General features: G+C 39.6%; 3 protein-coding genes across 3 annotated transcripts; 1 reads left to right on the top strand and 2 right to left on the bottom strand.

The window, feature by feature from the left end:
* The first annotated feature begins 14 nt into the window (after nt 1-14).
* Nucleotides 15-1,672, top strand: psmc3 (proteasome 26S subunit, ATPase 3). The gene is made up of 2 exons (XM_085353617.1): nt 15-970; nt 1,221-1,672. Exons 1-2 carry the CDS (start codon nt 26-28, stop codon nt 1,557-1,559), a joined length of 1,284 nt encoding a protein of 427 aa, XP_085209743.1. The 5' UTR covers nt 15-25; the 3' UTR covers nt 1,560-1,672.
* A 1,526-nt stretch (nt 1,673-3,198) lies between these two features.
* psmb1 (proteasome 20S subunit beta 1) lies at nt 3,199-6,516 on the bottom strand. Its single transcript, XM_085353606.1, has 6 exons — nt 6,351-6,516; nt 5,886-5,993; nt 5,617-5,698; nt 5,354-5,483; nt 4,188-4,294; nt 3,199-3,702 (listed from the first exon to the last, which is right to left on the bottom strand). The coding sequence occupies exons 1-6, from the start codon at nt 6,449-6,451 to the stop codon at nt 3,517-3,519; spliced, it is 714 nt and encodes a 237-aa protein (XP_085209732.1). The 5' UTR covers nt 6,452-6,516; the 3' UTR covers nt 3,199-3,516.
* Nucleotides 6,517-9,097: 2,581 nt separating this feature from the next.
* phf10 (PHD finger protein 10) lies at nt 9,098-18,841 on the bottom strand. The gene is made up of 12 exons (XM_085353594.1): nt 18,727-18,841; nt 17,305-17,414; nt 16,883-17,013; nt 16,696-16,779; nt 16,480-16,604; nt 16,204-16,353; nt 15,570-15,679; nt 15,321-15,468; nt 14,549-14,701; nt 10,102-10,210; nt 9,391-9,579; nt 9,098-9,196 (listed from the first exon to the last, which is right to left on the bottom strand). The coding sequence occupies exons 1-12, from the start codon at nt 18,796-18,798 to the stop codon at nt 9,099-9,101; spliced, it is 1,479 nt and encodes a 492-aa protein (XP_085209720.1). The 5' UTR covers nt 18,799-18,841; the 3' UTR covers nt 9,098.
* Between the last annotated feature and the right edge of the window lie 675 nt (nt 18,842-19,516).

Here is a 19,516-nt window from a genome sequence, read left to right as displayed (position 1 = left end):
ACAGTTCACCGCAGACACAGCAAAGATGGCGTCGCTGAGTGACAAATCAGTTTGGGATGAAGTGGAGGATGGGATCGGCGAAGAAGTGTTAAAAATGTCCACAGAGGAGATAGTTCAGCGCACTCGTCTCCTCGACAGCGAGATAAAGATAATGAAGAGCGAAGTGCTGAGAGTAACCCACGAGCTTCAGGCTATGAAGGATAAAATTAAAGAAAACACGGAGAAGATAAAGGTGAACAAAACGCTGCCCTACCTGGTGTCTAACGTGATCGAGCTGCTGGATGTGGACCCCAACGACCAGGAGGAGGACGGGGCTAACGTGGACCTGGACTCCCAGAGAAAAGGAAAGTGCGCAGTTATCAAAACTTCAACCCGGCAGACCTACTTCCTGCCGGTGATCGGGCTGGTGGACGCCGAGAAGCTAAAACCGGGAGACCTCGTAGGTGTTAACAAAGACTCCTACCTGATCCTGGAGACCTTACCAACCGAGTATGACTCCAGAGTCAAGGCCATGGAGGTGGATGAGCGCCCCACAGAGCAGTACAGCGACATTGGAGGTCTGGATAAGCAGATCCAGGAGCTGGTGGAGGCGATAGTGCTGCCGATGAACCACAAGGAGAAGTTTGAAAACCTGGGCATCCAGCCCCCAAAGGGAGTCCTCATGTATGGACCCCCTGGCACCGGGAAGACCCTACTGGCCAGGGCATGTGCCGCTCAAACCAAAGCCACATTCCTGAAGCTTGCAGGTCCACAGCTGGTGCAGATGTTCATTGGAGACGGTGCCAAGCTGGTGAGAGATGCCTTCGCCCTGGCTAAAGAGAAGGCCCCATCCATCATCTTCATAGATGAGTTGGACGCCATTGGAACCAAGAGGTTTGACAGCGAGAAGGCTGGAGACAGGGAGGTGCAGAGGACCATGCTGGAGCTGCTCAACCAGCTGGATGGATTTCAGCCAAACATGCTGGTCAAGGTAAATTTGCCTTTTTACTCTTGAATACAGCAAAAGTGCACCTCAATTCTGCTACCACTTCACTGTTATTTAATGTTCAATACTGATAAAACATTTTAAACTACATCTGAGTAGATCTGAGGCACTTAAAGTGAATTTGTACAACAATTCATTAAGAAAAACGTTAAAATTTCATCAATATCCAAACCCCCACATTAATACTTTTATGATGACTGGAGTTTATTGCAATGATACTGTCTTTATTATTTAGGTGATTGCTGCCACCAACAGAGTGGACATCCTGGATCCTGCCCTGCTCCGTTCAGGTCGTCTGGACAGGAAGATCGAGTTCCCCATGCCAAACGAAGAGGCCAGGGCTCGCATCATGCAAATTCACTCTCGTAAGATGAATGTCAGCCCCGACGTCAACTATGAGGAGCTGGCCCGCTGCACCGACGACTTCAACGGCGCTCAGTGCAAAGCTGTGTGCGTGGAGGCCGGTATGATCGCGCTGCGCCGCGGAGCCACAGAGCTGAACCATGAGGATTACATGGAGGGAATCCTGGAGGTCCAAGCTAAGAAGAAGGCTAACCTTCAGTACTATGCCTGAGGACACTACCTGTGTCTGTGTATTTGTGTGTGAGAGTCTTTGATTACTATTAAAAGCTGTTGAGAAAACACATGTTATGATTTCTCATTATCTTGAGTCAATAAAATAAATAAAATGCCTCGAGTATCTTTTGTTATTTCCGCTAACAATTTAAAAAAAAATAATGTAAGGGTACCTGGTGCTATTTAGAAGCTGCACATCTGGAATTGCATAGTAGTCATGAATTTATTCTTAACTTAAAGCAGTTAAAGTTAAGAATAGATGGCAGGGTTCAACATACAGTTGTGGTCAAAACACACACACACACACACACACTAATATTTCGTTTAATGTTCTTTAGTAAAAATTCTGGGGAATGGTAGAGTTAATTTATATTGGTTGGTTTCCGGTCTTTTGACTTGGCTGTTAAGCATAGTCCAGAAATTTTCAAAAGGGTTGAGACTGGAGTTTTGGAAAGGCCATTTCAGAAGCTCAGCATCAGCCTGGTTTATCCTTTCCTTAATCAGTTTTAACACGTTTGGGATCATTGTCCAACTGTCTCCAAGTTTCAACTATTTTGCTGTTAATCTAAAGTGAAGTGGAAGAATTTGGAGGTAGTCCTTCATTATTCCAACAATTTTGTACAGTCAACCCCCGTATTACCCGGGGTTAGGGACCACAACTCCCTATGAATATCTGAAATCCACAAATACTCAGTACCCCCTCTAAAAATGCTTAGAACTACCTATTTCAATCTTTTCGGAATCTTTGTGTTTGGAATTTGCGCATCTTTTGTTAAGAAAAAAAAACCCAATTTGAATGATATTTTGCTGTGTTTACATTAATAATCAAATCTGAAAAGTACATTTTTTATCATAAAAAATGTATTTAGTCAGAAAAATTACATTAAAAATCCATGAAATAATCTGCAAATATTTTGGAGTTGCTTTCCACAGAAAAATCCATGAATACCGAACCCTGGATCGACTGTATACCAAGTGGAAGAAAATGGATGGATCAATGAATACATGCTGGCTGTTCACATTTTAGATTTTCTTTTCCTATACACACACTTGTTCTGATCACGACATGAGTCATGCTTTTAATTTGACAACCATATAGACACACACTGAGCGCTCCAACTGTTCTACAGCCACACAACCCTTTTATACATCAGCCTACGATGATGTCATACATTTCTTTGAAATACTTTTACAAGTACTTAATGTGACAAGCTCAGTTTTTACAATTTGGCCCTTGTCAAAGTTGACCTAACTCATTTTATTGGTTTCAAGCACATCAGTTTCAATAGCTGACTGTTCACTGGGTGCTTCATTTATTTTATTATACAGTCACATGAGATCACTTGGGTTGTACATAGCCAACAAACTAAAATGATTTTAATCCACTGATGATGTGTATGAATTATTTATGCCTACTATGCTAACCGATGGTTCTAAATGGAAAAAGCAAAACAAAACAAAACCAAAAAAACAAACCAATTTTATTATTTAACAAGATATTGTATTAAGATACTGTTTCCATTTGTATTCTTTTGGTCATAAAAGACAGGTCTATCTGAGGTGGAATGTGCAATGAACAAGCAGAGCAGACTTTTAAATTCTTTACATTTATTAAGAATGTAAAAAGAATAGCAGAGAGGATCTCCTTTGAAAACATAATGAAAAATCATAACAGAGGCAGGGTCTAGGTATGGGCGAGTGAAGAACTTACTTCTCAGAATAGGAGTGCTGATCCAGGATCAGCCTGCCAGACCACATAAAAGAGCATGTGAACAGGAGAACTGGAGTATCTGGGAAACAGGGGGAAGGAAACTAGCTCCCCAGTTAGCCACTAAGGTGGCTACTTGAATCAACACTCCTGTTTTGAGAAACCTGACGTAAAGGTGCCAAAGCCATAAAATGAATGTGCACCAAACAGAAAAACTAGAGGCAGATGGAAACAATACGTTTCCTCCTCAGTCTTTCCTCAGAGGTATAGTCTCCTCATTAATGCCCTCCTTAGTGATGACACAGACCCGAAGGGCATCTCCGGTGTAGACATCTCTCTCTGCGGCTGAGATGAAGACGTCTTTGACCAGCTGAACTGCCTTATCCTTAGTCAGAGGAACATGCTCAACACCCTCCATGTTCTTGAAACCAATCTGTGGAGAGAGAGAGAAGACCGAGTCCTGTATTTGTCTGTATTCTCAGAAAAATATGTTTAGTTGATTTTTTGTTTAGAAAGGACCCAAGTACAAAAAAAATCTTGAGTGAGCGAGCGAGAGAAAAAAGGGTCCAGAGACCAGATTAGGCTCCCTTCCACCTGCAGTCTCTGAGCAGGTCCACCCTTACCATCCACCAGGTCACCAGCACCCTGTTTAGACCTAAGTTCAGGTTTGCCTTTTCTCCTTTATACAGAATGGGTTTTTTTTTTTCCATATGGCATACCTCAATGCAGGTCTTATAACAGAATAACTGGAAGGTCGAGATTCTGAAACTTAAAATGTGGCTATGAAGTGGTTTGTCATGACTTGGTGGATACTGGGAGGCTAAATAAGCTTAAAAATACACACCCAAGATACAAGCACATGAATATAGTAATGTTAATATGGAAACATCAGGTTAGTACACGCGCGTTTTAAAAAACCTGGTTATCTAGTAGTGGCTGTAGCATGGCGCTGGCTGATCCTCCGGCCTTGTAGGTGTCTCTCTGGTAGGAACCCACTGGGTCAAAGCTGTACACTGCTCCCTTACCTGTATTACAATTACACAATATTACAAACAGAAACAGGATTTTACATACAGTAACACAGTAAAATCTTAATAGTTTTAAACATAACACAAACTAACAGTATGACATAAGAGTAACATTAAAAATAACACCTCACCCAGCACTACACTACACATGAATTATTTTATTTTTTGTAGACTGTCACCTCTTTGGGATCATTGTCGTTTTTTTTTGTTTTTTTTTTTGGCGCGCGGGGGGGGGGGGGGGAGAGATGCCCGTTTGTTCTTATTATTTTGTGCATGTTGTCATTAGATTATAGTGGTGGATTAGAGAGAATAATAATAAAGTTCTTAAATATGAACACTAAAGTAAGTAAACCTTGAAGTTTTGGTTAAAAAAGTGTGATCAGATCAAAACCTCCCTCCTTCTTTGTCTATCCTGCAAGACATTTTCATTTATCAGTTTAACTGAGAGAGTAAAAACGTATTTAACTGTATCCTGTACCTTTTACCGAGTTCATTAGCACAAATTCAGAGTTCAAGACATGCTGTTAAAATCCAGTTAGCCTGCCAAACAGTGGACTGCTCCAAAAATGCCTTTAGAATAAAAGTATGTTGTTTTCTCTGTGATCTTTCCTGACATTTTTACCGGACTAAAAATTCTGAGTGTTAGACTATGTGCCAGGTAAGTTCACACACTAGTGGATGAAGGCTCCCAAGTTCTTGTTACCCATCTTTCATGGCTATGTATGCTAAGAGAGGTCTGATATCCAACTGACTTGATATCTACAATAATTGCTTTTTTAATATATAGACACATTACAGTGGAAATGCTCATCATAGCTTGTCCACTCAAGCTTTAGCTCAATTATTTTACCATGTTAATAAAAGTTGTTTAATGAAGTCTCTTGGCAACTTTTAGTTTGTTTCCCAAAGTTGTTATACAAACTAATGTAGTCTCACAAACTTTCACTTAAATGTGTCTTCTGCACAAAAAATAATCTATAACCATAGCAAGAAAAAAAGATCTGCAGCCCAAACAGTTTAAAAAAAAAATGTAGTCATCATAATATCAGCACCCACCCTCTTCATCCAATCCTCCAATGATGTTGTAGACGTAGTAAGGAAAGAATCTTCTGCTGTACAGGATGGTGGACAACATGGCTGCAATGGCTCCGCTGGTCATCGTCTTGTTGTTCGAGTGTTTGTACATCTGAAAGGAGAGAAAGCATTAGAACAGCTGTGTTTTAGCAAGACGATGCTGACTGAGAGTCCTGAAGTGGGTGTGGATGATAGCCTGTTATATTATCCATCATGCAATGTGAAGTCTTTCTGTACCACTTCACCTTTAGTCTGGCATCAATTATTTTTGTCAGAGTCAGGCAGTCGCCATGGAAACCACTGCAGCCAATTACAGTTGTGTCAGTCCTGCAAGAGGAGAACATTCTGATCAATATATTATTTATCTGGTAGCTTTATCCCCAGAAAACAACAGCTCATTTTTGGCACAAAAAAGAAAAAATGTACACACTATTAAAGGTCTCACGGGGCTCTACCCATAATTCATAACCTGTTGTTTCCCAGTGGCTTCACAGAGAGATGACAGTGCACTTACAGCTTATAGCATTTTGGGGAGTCCCGGCTGTGGATTGAGTAGCCTTCACTCAGCCTGGTGTCTGAGGCTACAATGGCAAAGTCTTCTCCGGCAACAGCCAGTACAGTTCTGAGGAAATACACCACAGAGGTCAGCCTGTTCACCTCACAAGAGCGGAAAAAAGTCTGCTGCACCAGGAAACTGCAAATGGCAGCTACAGGCTACTGATCCGAAACTGAAACTGTAGGTTTAACTAATTTCTAACAAAAATCTCTCGCTCACAATATAACTTTTTTCCACTAAGGTTAGATAAATATATAGGTATACAGTTATATCGCAGACAGGATCAGAAACTTTTCATTAACTCAACAACTGCTTTGTTGACAATTCATTTTCGGAGCGGGTTAGCTTGAGTCCAATGTAATAGGATGTAAACGTTAGCAAAGAAGCAAGCTAACTACACAGGAATTGAAAATAAGCCCTCACCCTCCGTTGAAGGCGTATGGAGAGAACTTGTGCTCTACTGGACCAGTATAATGATAATCTTTCATCTTCCCAGGATCCCCGAAATGCTGAGAAGAAAGCATAATTGAAGGAAAAGGCCGACGGCGCTGAAGCTTCTTTCAGATAAACTCGCTGTATCACTGCAATATGGCAGCCTCTTCTTTTACGGTCGTCACAACCGAGTCCTCAAAGCGCCTCCGCGTGACAGCGCCTCCACAGGCCGCTCGAAGTAATGCACACCACACGTTTAATGCTTTCACTAGCCAAAAAAATATCTCTGAAATTGAAGAAAGACAAATTGTAATCGAAAGATCAAATTTGCTCCGTTTTTTTTTTTTTGAAATAAGATACTTCAGAATCTTAAGAGTCTGAATTGACTTGAAGCGCATTTCTTTTTGAGCAATTACAGTTTTAGTTTATTTTAGGCTTGAAATACTGGGGATACTGGCTTCTTGGAACTTTTGTGCATCACTTGCATATTAATGTAAAGAAACAGGAAGAAATTAATAAGAATCTAAAATCAGTTGGAGATTTGACCCATATTAATATACATGGTAATGCCATTAGACAGCTTATAATGTACAAATACTTAGGGGTGCAAATTCATAATGCACTTACCTGGAACATACATGTGAAAAGTATATGTGTCAGAGTTCATCAGCAGCTTCATTTTCACTGGAGACTGAGTTTTTGGGGTCTGCTGCAACACTGTGTCAATTTTTTATAGAACTACTACAAAGTTTGTCTTAAATTTATGGCATCAGCAACTGGTTTGGAAATTTACCACTCAAGATCAAATTTTAATTTGATTAAAACGGCAGGAGAGAAAAAAATCACAGCAACAACACTCAGTCACCAAGATATTTTTGCCTGCTTTTGAGCAGGCTACCAGGATTTTATCCGACCCCTCACACGTCCTGTTCTCAGAGTTGATGAACTCTGGCAGAAGGAACCAAGTCCCCAGTGTAAGTATAACTGTTGTAAACATTATTTGTTCCACTGTCAATTAAACTGATAAATGAGCAGGTCATGAGTGAATGACAGAGAAGTGTCGAGGTTTTTTAAAGTTAGTTGTTTTTTAATTATCACCTATTCTTAAGTCTGTGTGTGACATTTTAGTGCAGCAGTTGCCTGATCCAGGATGATTTTCTCTGGGAGAGTTAAAAAAAAAAAAAAAAGTTATCCTGTATGGTGCTGTGGCAGGCCACTTTCTCCAACATGGCTCAGTGGCTGAATCAGATTACTTCAGCCTCATCACACTGCTGAACTGCTGTGAGCATGCATCTCAAATTTATAGTTTCTGCACAAAATACCTAAATTAAAATCACACTTAGCGATAAAAGCACACCTGTTAGTACATACTGAAAATTTTATCAGTAATATATGAACTATGGATGTACTTCTCTATAAATAATGCAATGTACACAATATAACCTTACAGTATTAACTAAATTGCCATCTGTCTATGCGGTGGTAAAGCTGTTTGGCTCTGATATTTAAGAGATAAAATAATGCAATGCTGAACTGAGACAGTTTTTTCTGCTCAGCCTGTGAAAAAAATAAATGGAAAGGTAAAGCAGGAGGACACATGACTGCCAGGGGCTCCTTTTAACATCATAAAATACTGATAGAAAAAAAGATAAACTGTTCTTTTTTTTAAAAAAAAAAAAGCTTTATTTAAAAAAACAACAAAAAACACATTTAACTTCAATAACCAAAGCATTATATTCAACAACAAATATCCCATTAACAACCTGCTTATTGCAGGACAGCAGGAAACTTTTCAAGTTAATTGCAGAAACATCAATTAACCATCGAGGTGATGGACGCTAAATTCAATGTAATCACAATTCAATGTAATTACGAGTGGTTCCATTTTTCTGAGACTTTGTTTCGTTAATAAAGACTCACTCCCAAAACTTGAAAACTCCTGCAGCTATGAGGTCTGACAGCCAGTGTCTTTTACATAAGCACCATGTCATTATTCACTTGAATAAGATTTTACTGGCCCGCCTCTGTGAATCACACATTATCAACATACAAACTGTAATTCAAAAGATATAAAAAAAAATAAAAACACACCAAAAAAACAAAGACAAAGACAGAATTTTGAGAGAAAAAAAGATCAGCTGTTTCAGTAGTAAAACGATCAAAAGCACCATTTTCCCAGCAAACAAGTTATCACTGCAGCAACATAACGAGGCACAAACTGCACGATTTAACAATGAACAGGCGACACTGTTAGTGGTTTGGTCAAAGGATTCAGTGCAGCAAATCTGGATGGATCCGAGTTCCAGTTTAGCTTCTACATTATTTATGTATGTGGAGGTCATTCTCCCGAGCTGCTCTGTTGAAGGTAATCCCTAATGTGGACACATACATAAGTTAATAAAACCGTAATGCACTGATCGTGTTTATTGGTGGGAATTAATTATGTTTTAAATTATAGGCCTGTAGCAGAAAAGTCTTAGTCTGTATATTAAAGACACACCAAACAGCAACAGCAGGTTAAACATTCAGTTTGGATTTTTTAATATTAGGAAGGAAGCTTCACTACTGTGTTTGCTTTTTTTTTCTTTTTAAATGGATCACAAACTGTGCATTTATCTTTTTCCGTCAAAGCTGTTTGGCCAAACACTTATCTGTCATTTTCCAGTTCCACAGCTTCTAATAGCAGTGCATTTGTCTAGAATGTGATAACAGGATTGTTATGATTAATGGAACCGCTGATCATTTCTGAGCTGACTTGTTCTTTTTGGGTGTTTTAGCTCCTCCTTTCTTCTTGGGCGTGGTGAAATTTTTGTCGCAAACTTCACATATCCAAAGACCTGAGGAGACAGAGAGAATTAATCAAAAACATGAAAAAAACTACACTCAGCTCAAGAAGTGAACTTCCTTTGCAAACCTAAAAATCTGGGATTAAACCTGAAGGTTACTTGGCTAAGCCCCAAATCGTGTTTCGCAGTACAAGCCTCAGGTATTTGTTGGTCTAAAAATCGCCTTTGTAGGTCCATCTACTCACCTGTAGGTATGGAATCCATGCCCACGCAGAAGGTGTGATATCCTCGATCGCACATGTCGCAGAACATCATCTCGTCCTCGTGGTGGGGCTGCTGGCACACGGTGCAGGTCTTACACTCCATGCACTGCCAGCGGTACGTCTGGATCATGCTCACCAGCTCCTCGCTCATATCCAAGCAGGATGGGTGGCCTGAAGTTCACGGACATGTGCAAAGAAGCAGAAGAGCCGGAGAGACACACACGAACCCAGATAAATACATGACACATGGAAAAGACAGGCAAAATACCGCCCTGATATTTTACTGACCCCAGTAAGGCATTTATCCACCGACATACTAAAGCCCATCATCTAAAACAGTAATATTTGTGACATTAGAACATTTTCAGGTATAATAAATAAGATGCTGAATTTTTCTACCAATTAAACAGCCTTCATCCAAATACCTGCTAATTCAATTGACAGATGACTTTGAACCACACAAGCTAAACTCTCTTACATACAGTATCATAAACAGTACAAATACTTTAAATCATGCTTACACACAGGTATATAAGGTTAGCCAGCTGTTTAACACTTAACTAAAAGTTTCCTTTGACTAAATATGGAGGTGACTTAATACATGTTAACTGCTGATGACTAACTAGACAATTTGTAGCAAAATACAAACAGATGTGATTAAACTGCCCTCTGGAGTTGAGTGTGTGAACTTACCGCTGTTTTCACACTCGGAGCAGTGAATGAGAGCCTCTGGCTTGCCTTTCTTGTTGGCCTCTTTACCCTTCTGGCAAATGCCACATATATCACTGGGAATGACCTTAGGCTGCAAGGGCAGAATAATGCTATAAAAATCACACACGAGCATCCTGCAGTCATGGGTGTAATTAGAAACAAAACTTTCAATATTTGGTGTCAAAGCTGCATTTAAGGTTTTGGTGAACATAGATTTTATTATGTTTCTTATTTAACTATAAATGTGATCTTTAAATAAAAGTGACCCCAGGATGGCCCTAAAATATCATCTGATCAATCAGCTGCAGCACCACACAAAGTTACCCTTTATGATGTTAAAATGTTCAATAAATTTGAAAAACATTTATACACTCTGACTAATGAATGCTTTGACCCTAACATAACTTCTGTCCTCCCCACGAGTGTGCAAACTCTCTCATGATGACTTATGAATGTGGAAATATGAAGTACCTGACTCATTCCATAGAAAATCAGTGAGTTACCCCCACCTGACCCCCTGAGAATCACCTGATTTTTAATGTAGGAACTTCTAGTAACTTTAGCATATCTAATGACACCATGCAAACTATAAAAATACTGGTGGCTGGCAGTGCTACCCATCAGCCTCCTAGAAGATTTGAGAATCCTATCCTATATAACTCCCCGAACTACAGGCTTTGGACATACACAGGAGTGGGTTAAAAGGATTTTAGCCAGTTGTCAAAATGTAAGAAAATATGGGACCTTTCATATGTTGTAACTTGTTTCGATAAAGTTGACCCCAAAATGCACTTTTTAAAGTTTTTCTCCAGTGTACTATTAGACATCAAATCAAGCATCCAGGGTACCAATGCTTGTTTCTGTTACTTTTTACTCTACATCACAGACAGGGTGAAACTGACATCCCATTATATTATAAGCTTTAGATTTTGACCCCGGTAGTGTTATATTGATTGGGTTGCAGTTCTGAAAGGATCTTAAAGGTCGTTTTAACTCATGTGGATATCTCCTTTACTGGGGAAGCTAAAAGGACTCAAAATAGACGACAAATGGCGGCAAATTGCAACCCATAACAATGTACTTTCTAAGGGCATGTAACTGACAGTTTTCACAGTATGAGGATAAAGTTCACCTGACCTTATTAGATATGCTTAAGTTATTGTATAAATACAAACAAACAAACATCAAACCAGCCAATTCTGGGGAGTCAGGTCTTTTCCTGAACTGACTGATTTTACATGGAACGACCACCCTGTGAATTCACCGTCTAGTTCAAAAGATGGCAGAGAGTAAAGAAACAGAAAGAGCAGAAAAAAAGTGGCTCGGGGACATTTAAGTCCAGACATCACACAAATGGACAACCATTTAAAACTTATGAATCTTGATGTAACTGTACAGGAAGCTGAAGAAATAAACATCTGAGGGTAGAGCCACAGCTCTAAAAACAAAAAGTTGAGTAAAAGTCAACTCAGCAAGTATCTAAAGAGGATGAAATTCTTATAAAGATGAACTGAGCTAATGGAAACATCCCATTAATCACATGTAGCCCTTTATTACTATTATTATATTTATTTATCCTTATAAACTCATAGCATTATGTCCAATTACTTCAAATGCCTGAAGATACAGCGTGACATCCATCATTAAAAATATCCCCTGACAGATTAGATTAGACTATACAAAAGGCGTGGCTTACTAATGGTGGCAATCAAAAACTAGAAACAGAGCAGAGAAGAAAACTAAGAGTGAAACAGCAGCAGGAGAAGGAAACGAGAAAAAACTAAGAGTAGTCTCTTGAACTGAGCCCCGCTGATTATGTGTTTGGTCTGGCTGGATTACTGATGTCACCAGTAACATCTATACTGCCATTTAAAACGGACTCTTTAAACGTATTTGTTGGTTGTAGATAAGTCATGCCTGCATTTTGCTTAGGCGGGAAATCTGGGTGGAAACTTACGACACAAAAGGAAACCTTTCTTACCCCTACGCCGTAACTTTAATATTAAGTCATCTGCCTGACAGGTAGTTACATTTCCCAGGAGGTCGGGTTACGTCAGGTTACGTAGAAGATTACAGCGTGGAGTTAAGAGGGGTTTCCGGTTACGTCATATGTTACGGTGAAGCATAATTTTTTAACTTTCACACAGCAAAAATGAATAAGAGCAATCATGACACTTAATCTACTTTCGTTTTTTTATTGCATTATAACTGCTGGATTTACTGTTAATACAATCTACTGATTGATTGTTATGTTAATGCAATTAATGCCAATACAAGTGAACCAGCAGGGCGGTGCCTTGATGTGCAGGCACATTTTTAATCCCAATCTCAAAAAAATATATATATTTTTAGCTCAAGAGTTAATTTTTTTCCTGGTTAAATAACGGTTAATAATAATAATTTACTATCATCCTTATTAACCTGTTGACTCTTGACTGATTGGCTTGCGTCACCTGCATGCATAAGAAGCCAGAGAAGGGAAGGCATGGGGTTCGACTCGCACTATTAATTATTAGTTTGGTTTGGATTTATAAGCAGTCTTGTTTTTAATGTTAGTTTTATTATTTTTGTTTATTAAATGAGGAGAAATGCTGAATCTAACTATTGTGGGGTTGGTTTGCATTGTTACTCTTTCGTTTGCTTTTGCCGGGGCTCCAGTCTCACTTATTTGTGTTTGTTTGCATCTTTAAAATGCTTAAAATGCAGCAGTGTAGTGCGTCACATATTTTAGGTTCCTCTGAGCCACGTATTTAAGGACTGAAACAACGTGTAAGCTACCGAAAGGCTCTAGAGCCAAAGCTTCAGTAGGATTTTTCTCTTTTACTCACTACACTTACTTTGTTTATATTACGCTAAATATTAAACGTGCAAAACCTGAACAAAAGTCTGCTGTAGAGCCAGGTATTCAACAATCTAATTCCATCTTTGGTGTTCATAATTAGCTTTTATTTGTGAGTTGCTTATAAAACAGCTTTCAAGTGAGGTCACCATTAAGCACTGCATGTCCAGTAGATGGTAGCCAAACCAGAGCGAAGTAACGTTAATCAGCTAGCAGCCTTTCACATGTGGTGACATTTGAAAAACAGTAACAGTCATTTAAAAAAAATCACTCAAACTTTTCATCCACTGGGGAAAAAAATAAATTCTTCATCACTTAACAGGAAGCAGGCATATTTTTACTTAACAAAATGATAGGTCATACTATATCATATACTTTTATTAGCTGACTACCTCTAGTTGATTCTGGCTACCAACATGCCATGCCACATTTGGACGCTCTTATGCAGAAAGTTGTGATGATAAAAATGTCAATTAAAGCAAACTTTAAAAAAAAACAAACAAACACTGAAAGTCTTAACAGGTCTTACACTATCAAAAGGACCATGCCCACACCACAAAGCTGAGCTGAACTCAACTGGACATACCCAGGTCCATTTTAACATCTGAATAGTCCTATAAAGTTGGATTGGAAAACTACAGACAAATGGAAAGTGCACAATGAGCTGTGGGGAAGCAAAGTGGTGCATTTGCATCAAGTTCAAAGACTTTTAGTTTAAAATGAGGATATTCCACGACTGTGTGTCAGTCTACTTCTAGCTCAGCTCAGCGACAGTGTGAATAAGGTCAGCAAGGCCTCGTCACGCCATGATGACATCACAGGGGCAGGTAATGCCCTTGTCAAAACAGCTGTCTGATACTTATTAACAGTACATCACAGAGTGTATAAACAAAGTATGTTACTTTACCGATACACACTTAAAACAGTAGGGTTAAGTGCCTTCTAGACTTAAGGAGATAAATGTTAAAATTCTTTAGTGTTAACATTAACTACTTTTTAAAAGCAACTACAAACTATATGTGGTTTATATTTTCTATATTAGATTAACAAAATCATTTTATCATTTTTGACCAAAAAGGAAGAAACTAGCAGCCAAAAACATCCACTTACTTGTCTTGGAAGTATTTTTTCTGACAAGTGAGGACAGACAAGAGGTATACTGAAGACGATCAAAAAGCAAAACTTTGTCTTCACCAAAAAAACATAAAATCATCAAAAAAGTGAAAGTGCGGTGAAAGAAACGTGAACTGTTCCTTTAAAAGTTCTTATTGCTCACAGTCTTGTACAAAGAGGAACAAAAAAACGGGGGGGGGAAAGCCACGTGGCAATCCTAAAAACAACAACAACAAAAAACCTGAAGATGGGACTCCCAGTGTGTGTTTGTGTGTGTGTTTGTGTGTTTGTGTGGACCAGGCTGTCCCAGCTGAAAAACTGACAAACTGTAGAAGCTGGAGAAAAAAAGTGAAGAAAGCTAGGGAGGGGTGGCGGGATGGATGGAGTAAGGGAGTGGTAGTAGTAGAAAGAGGAGGAGGGGGTAGAAAAGTGCTGCTGCTGTTGTTGGAGAAGAGTTCAGGTGGTTTTGTCCTCTACCTTGTACCCTGCGGTGGCTTTCTGGGATGCAGAGTGGCGCTGGCTGCCGTCTTTTCCCGTTGTTGATGTCCTGTCTTTGGCCTTGGACTTGTGGCTCTGTCTCCCCACACCCTCCTGGCTCTCCACATCAGATGTGTTGCCGGAAGAACTGTCCTATAGATTAAAAGAATTAAACAGGTGGAGGATCAGTGAAGGACAAATGATATAGCACTGCTGTGCGAGAGAGCATATCCATGACGAGGTAACTGTGATGGAGGTTAGTGACTTTGACATGAGACCTAGGATCAGTCTCACAGTTGGGCATTTCAGACTTCAGTGTGTTACCAAACTGTAATGTGGATCCATTGCTTCACTTTCCTTGCACTGTTTGTGTTAAAAAGCTTAGAAAGGTTTAACTTCTCCCTTCCCAGCCAATCAAATCACTCTGTGAAAATACCCAACAGGGCGATGTAAAATGAAGAGTGAGTAATCACATACAAACATGAGTAAGAGGCAACTAGATTGGCTCATTTATGACTAATGAAAGCTTGGGTAGTTTGCCTTGTGATTAATCAAAATATTCATGGACAGCAGTGACACCTACAATAGAAGTCACTCTTTGTTTTAGTTAACTTTTTGGTTAAAGTAGCATCCAGTTACTCTATACTTCTGATTTTCTTTTTGTGAATATCTGGTTAAATAGAAAATCTATACAATAAACTAAACCTCTTTCATCGGATTAATATTACTCCCATAACAAATTCATATAGCTGTGCACAAAATACTGTCTTACAGATGAGTTCTTGATCTTCTTGTCATCCTTGCCATCCTCAGCGTCGTCTGAGTCAGGCTCTGAGTCCGGTGCAGGAAGCTCTGGATCCAGTGGAGGTTCGAACAGAGCTGTGTTCAGCGGCAAGTACCGCAGCTCATTGGGAGAGTATCTGTCATACATCAAAATAACAGAGGATCAGGGCGAAACCTTTGATACATTGCACCGAACAGTAATTAGAAGTGAAAGTACTTATTTTAGTGGGTGCCGTACTTTTTGTAATAGTCTTGGAACTGTCCTGGTATAAGAGCCACAGGGTAGGGCCCTGTCCTGGTTAGCTCTGGAGCCAGCACCTTAAACCTGCCCTGGGGCACCTGGATGATCTGGGACAACAAAACACAACACATATAAGAAAATTAAAAAAAAAACAAAAAACCTCAACAACAAAAAAGACAGTTTGTTGTGGCATTCATAAGCCTCTAATCAGCTATAACCACATATACAATTATGTCATTCAATTTTACTTTTTTGACACCTGTGCACCATCTAACAAATTTTGATCTAACCAATGTGAATATATCAGTGTATCACGAGTCATTTTAAACTACATAGTGCCATACACGGATTTTCTCTTTATAGAGAAACATCACAGAGAAAGAAGTAATGATGTTTTAAGAGAAAAACCTGCACCGCTAGGGCATAAAACTGGAGAATTTCCAGTTGAAGTAAGTGAAACAATAGCCTCCAAAGAGGAAGCCAAAAAAAGCTTTGCAAGCTGTTTTTGGTTTTGGGAGACAGACATCCGCTCTGCTTTCTTTTTTTGATAAATGCCTGAAATTTAAATTAAGTCATCTATTGGGCTATTACTAAAACCCTGAAAAAAACAACAACTTTAGTTTGGATTTACATGTGTCTGGAGGTCAAAGTAAGCTCTCCTCTCTTCCATGCGCTCCCTGTTGAAGTTACTGTTGAACTCGGCAGCTTTTTTTGCTGCCTTCTTTATGTACTCGGGGACTTTGCTGGCCTCCACCTTCTGAGGGTTCTGCTGTTGCATTTGCTATGAAAGAATAAAGAATGTTAGAAATATATTTGGAGATGTATGCAGAAGATTTTCATTACACTTTAGATGAAAATAATGTGGCCCTACTTCTACAGGATCTTTTTTTGTTGCTTGTGAACTTACGGAGTACTCTTTTGCTATTCTCTGTCGCTCCCTCTCCTGCAGTATGACAGAATACTCTGAATGTTTAGTGGGATATTCCTTTATCATCAGATCGATCACCTCATCACTCCTCAGAGCTGTCAAACCTGAAGAACAGGAAAGAAACGGAAAGATGTTACCTTCTAATATCACAACTGGAACAGCGGTCGAGTCTGAGTTTGAAGGACTGGTTTCTACCCAGAGTGCATTGTGTCTCAGTGATGACATTCTGTTCACGAAGGTAGAGCTTCTCTTTGTGGGACAAGTCTCTCCTCTCCATATCTAAAAAGAAACAGAAAAGCACAAACCAACACCACCAGTTAATATCTTAGAGTAACTCTTTACAACAAAAAACAGGTAAACACAAAAAAATCTCACTTCTTACCAGGATACTTCCTCTTGAACGATGTGACTCCCAGATACTCGCTGACCTGCTCCTGCAGCATATAGTACTCTCCTGTATCGTCTGGTGGCCATTTGTATTCCGTCAGGTTTTCTGCTGGGAAATACGTCGGACTGGAAAGGAAGGTTGGAGGGACAACAGAGTTTGATGATTGGACAAGATTTTGTAAGATTAATCTTTGCTGATATAGACAAAAAAATCGCCATTGGAAGAACTAAATAGACATCAATACTGACAGTTACAGCTTTTAGGGTTTATCATATACAAGTATATTTTGGGGATATATATTAAAATAAAAAGAATGTGACATATGGTAACAACAAATTTTCTGTCCTACTTGGTTGTCAAGAATGCTTGAAAATTATGCCAGTGGATGTTTCTTGCCGAATGCCAAACCAGCTTACCCAAGATCTTGACTTGAGGTATCACAGCTTCGAGAGCTGTCCCCTGAACCCATTCTCCTTCTCTTGGGAGGTTGGCTGCCATCATTGGACACTTCTTCTATGACATCCTCCTTCAGAGGAAAAGAAAAATCAGAATTAATTTTTAACATTACATAATGTGATGTTTGAAAACTCCAGAGCATGAAGTATATCCACAAAGCTTTTAGGAGCTTTCTGATTTTGTATTGGACACTTTTATGACACAGAAATGAATAGAGCCCAAATTCATTTTTGCTTGGTAAACCTGAACCCTAGGACTCATAATTGCAGGATTCATCTTCCTGTTGCTACAACAAATTTTAACATGTGATTCTCCAAGTGGGGGGCCCATCTGACCCACTTGGTTCCTGAAAGAGTTTCCATTCTATCATCGCTTAAGACCAATTTGCCTTGAGAGACCCCACTAGAGGCTCCCAGGATCACTTGGTTGACACCATGTTAATGTGACAATTCATGGAGGGACTACGACACCTCCTAGATGAGTTGTTTCATATTCTAAGATAAGACCCAGGATGTGCTGGAAAGATTACTTCTCTCAGCTGGCCTGGTAACAGCTTAGTATCCCACCAAGAAAAGATAGAAGAGGGGGCCAGGGAGAGAGAGGTCTGGGCATCTCTGCTCAGCCTGCTGTATCCACAAATCAGGCCCACTTAATGGCTGAGCAGTGCATACTTTTACTATTAATGAATCACAGTGTATTTAAACCGAGTGTGATTTTCTGTATATGCTCCACAGGCATGAGATAAAAATCACACACAGTGCACACTACTGCTATTTTAGACATGATAGTATTTCCCGGCCTGATGAAAACTTTTTAAACAACTGCAAAAGTTAACATTCAGAGATTTAGCCAGTTTAATACAGAGGGTTCATTTTGAAACACACTAAAAAATGATTTCAGATAAGGATATTTTCCCTCTTACATCAACACGAAGCTTTATTCAATATTATTGACGGTTAGATTATAGAGTTAGATTATAATTACTTTTTATGCTAAATACAGACCAAAACATGTATGAGTTTACACGCCAGAACTGGCTGACAGAAGGAGCACAAATTGTCAAATCACTTATAATATTACGACATTAAACGTCGCGTTTTTACTTAGATCATTCAAAACGTACACAGACCAGATCAATGCAGATACATAAAACGAGGAAATTCAAACCGAACGAGCTAACTAACCAATTACTACACAGCTGAAAACAAAGGAGGGACGCTAATGTGGCTACTGATCATCAATCATGGACTAAAGTGTCCCATAAATGGCCAGTTAGCTATTAGCTCAGGCTATAGCCGTACAGAGCCGAGGGAACTGAGCAAACAGTGACTCGTGTTTTTATTATTAGTATTATTAATATTGTTATGGCGTACAAATGTCACCTTTATGGATTGTGCTCCGGGGGTAGCGGGGTTGCTATCGCAGGGCGGCCTGACGGGGAGCACAGCAGCCATATTTTTTGCTAAATGATTTCTGCAGCTAGGCTAGCATACTAGCTCGTTACTCCTTCGTTGGTGAAGTTTCGCGGCTGTTGGCGAGCGTTGAAACATGGCCGACACCTGCTGGACTGGACGCGTGACTTCAGGACAGGACTGGGACTGTGTGGTATAATCTCGATTTATCTTAATTATTATAGACAGTTAAAGTGAATTCATGGTCGTTACAGTCTGCATAAATTAAAACTACGTTTGATGAGAAGTTTGAACAAGTTTGAGTTATATTAACCCTTACATGCTGACGCTGTTCACGTGTCATTTCTTTGACAACGTGGTTTAGGCCAGTTTTGACATAGGCCAAGAATTCCCTCATAAAAAGTACCTACAACGAATTTTGATCCACACAGTAGCGGGGTTTGATATAGGCGACATGGGCGGTTGCCCAGGGCAAAATCGTGATGGGGGCGTGATAATACATACTTATAATTTTCACCGATGTTTTTTCGAAATTCTATGCGCGAAAAGTGGACAAACATTTCTTATCTATGATTTAATTCGTTATTATTAAATCCAAGGGCGTAGATTTGACATGAACGGAAGGGACATGTCCCCACCAATATTCAGCGATTATTAAATTGTCCCCACCAATAATTTGATCTATTCCAGTTGTGACGGCCAGTGGGCTGGCCTTGTGTTTTTCTTTTTCCTTTTCCTGTTTCTTGCAGGTAGGTGGAGC

The sequence above is a fragment of the Diplotaxodon limnothrissa genome, linkage group LG1, assembly GCF_057381915.1.
Source record: "Diplotaxodon limnothrissa isolate DT_005_m linkage group LG1, D_limnothrissa_male_GT1.1, whole genome shotgun sequence".
Taxonomy (NCBI): Eukaryota; Metazoa; Chordata; class Actinopteri; order Cichliformes; family Cichlidae; genus Diplotaxodon; species Diplotaxodon limnothrissa.
The sequence above is the reverse complement of the archived record's forward strand: the minus strand, read 5'-3'. Positions and strand labels throughout refer to the sequence as shown.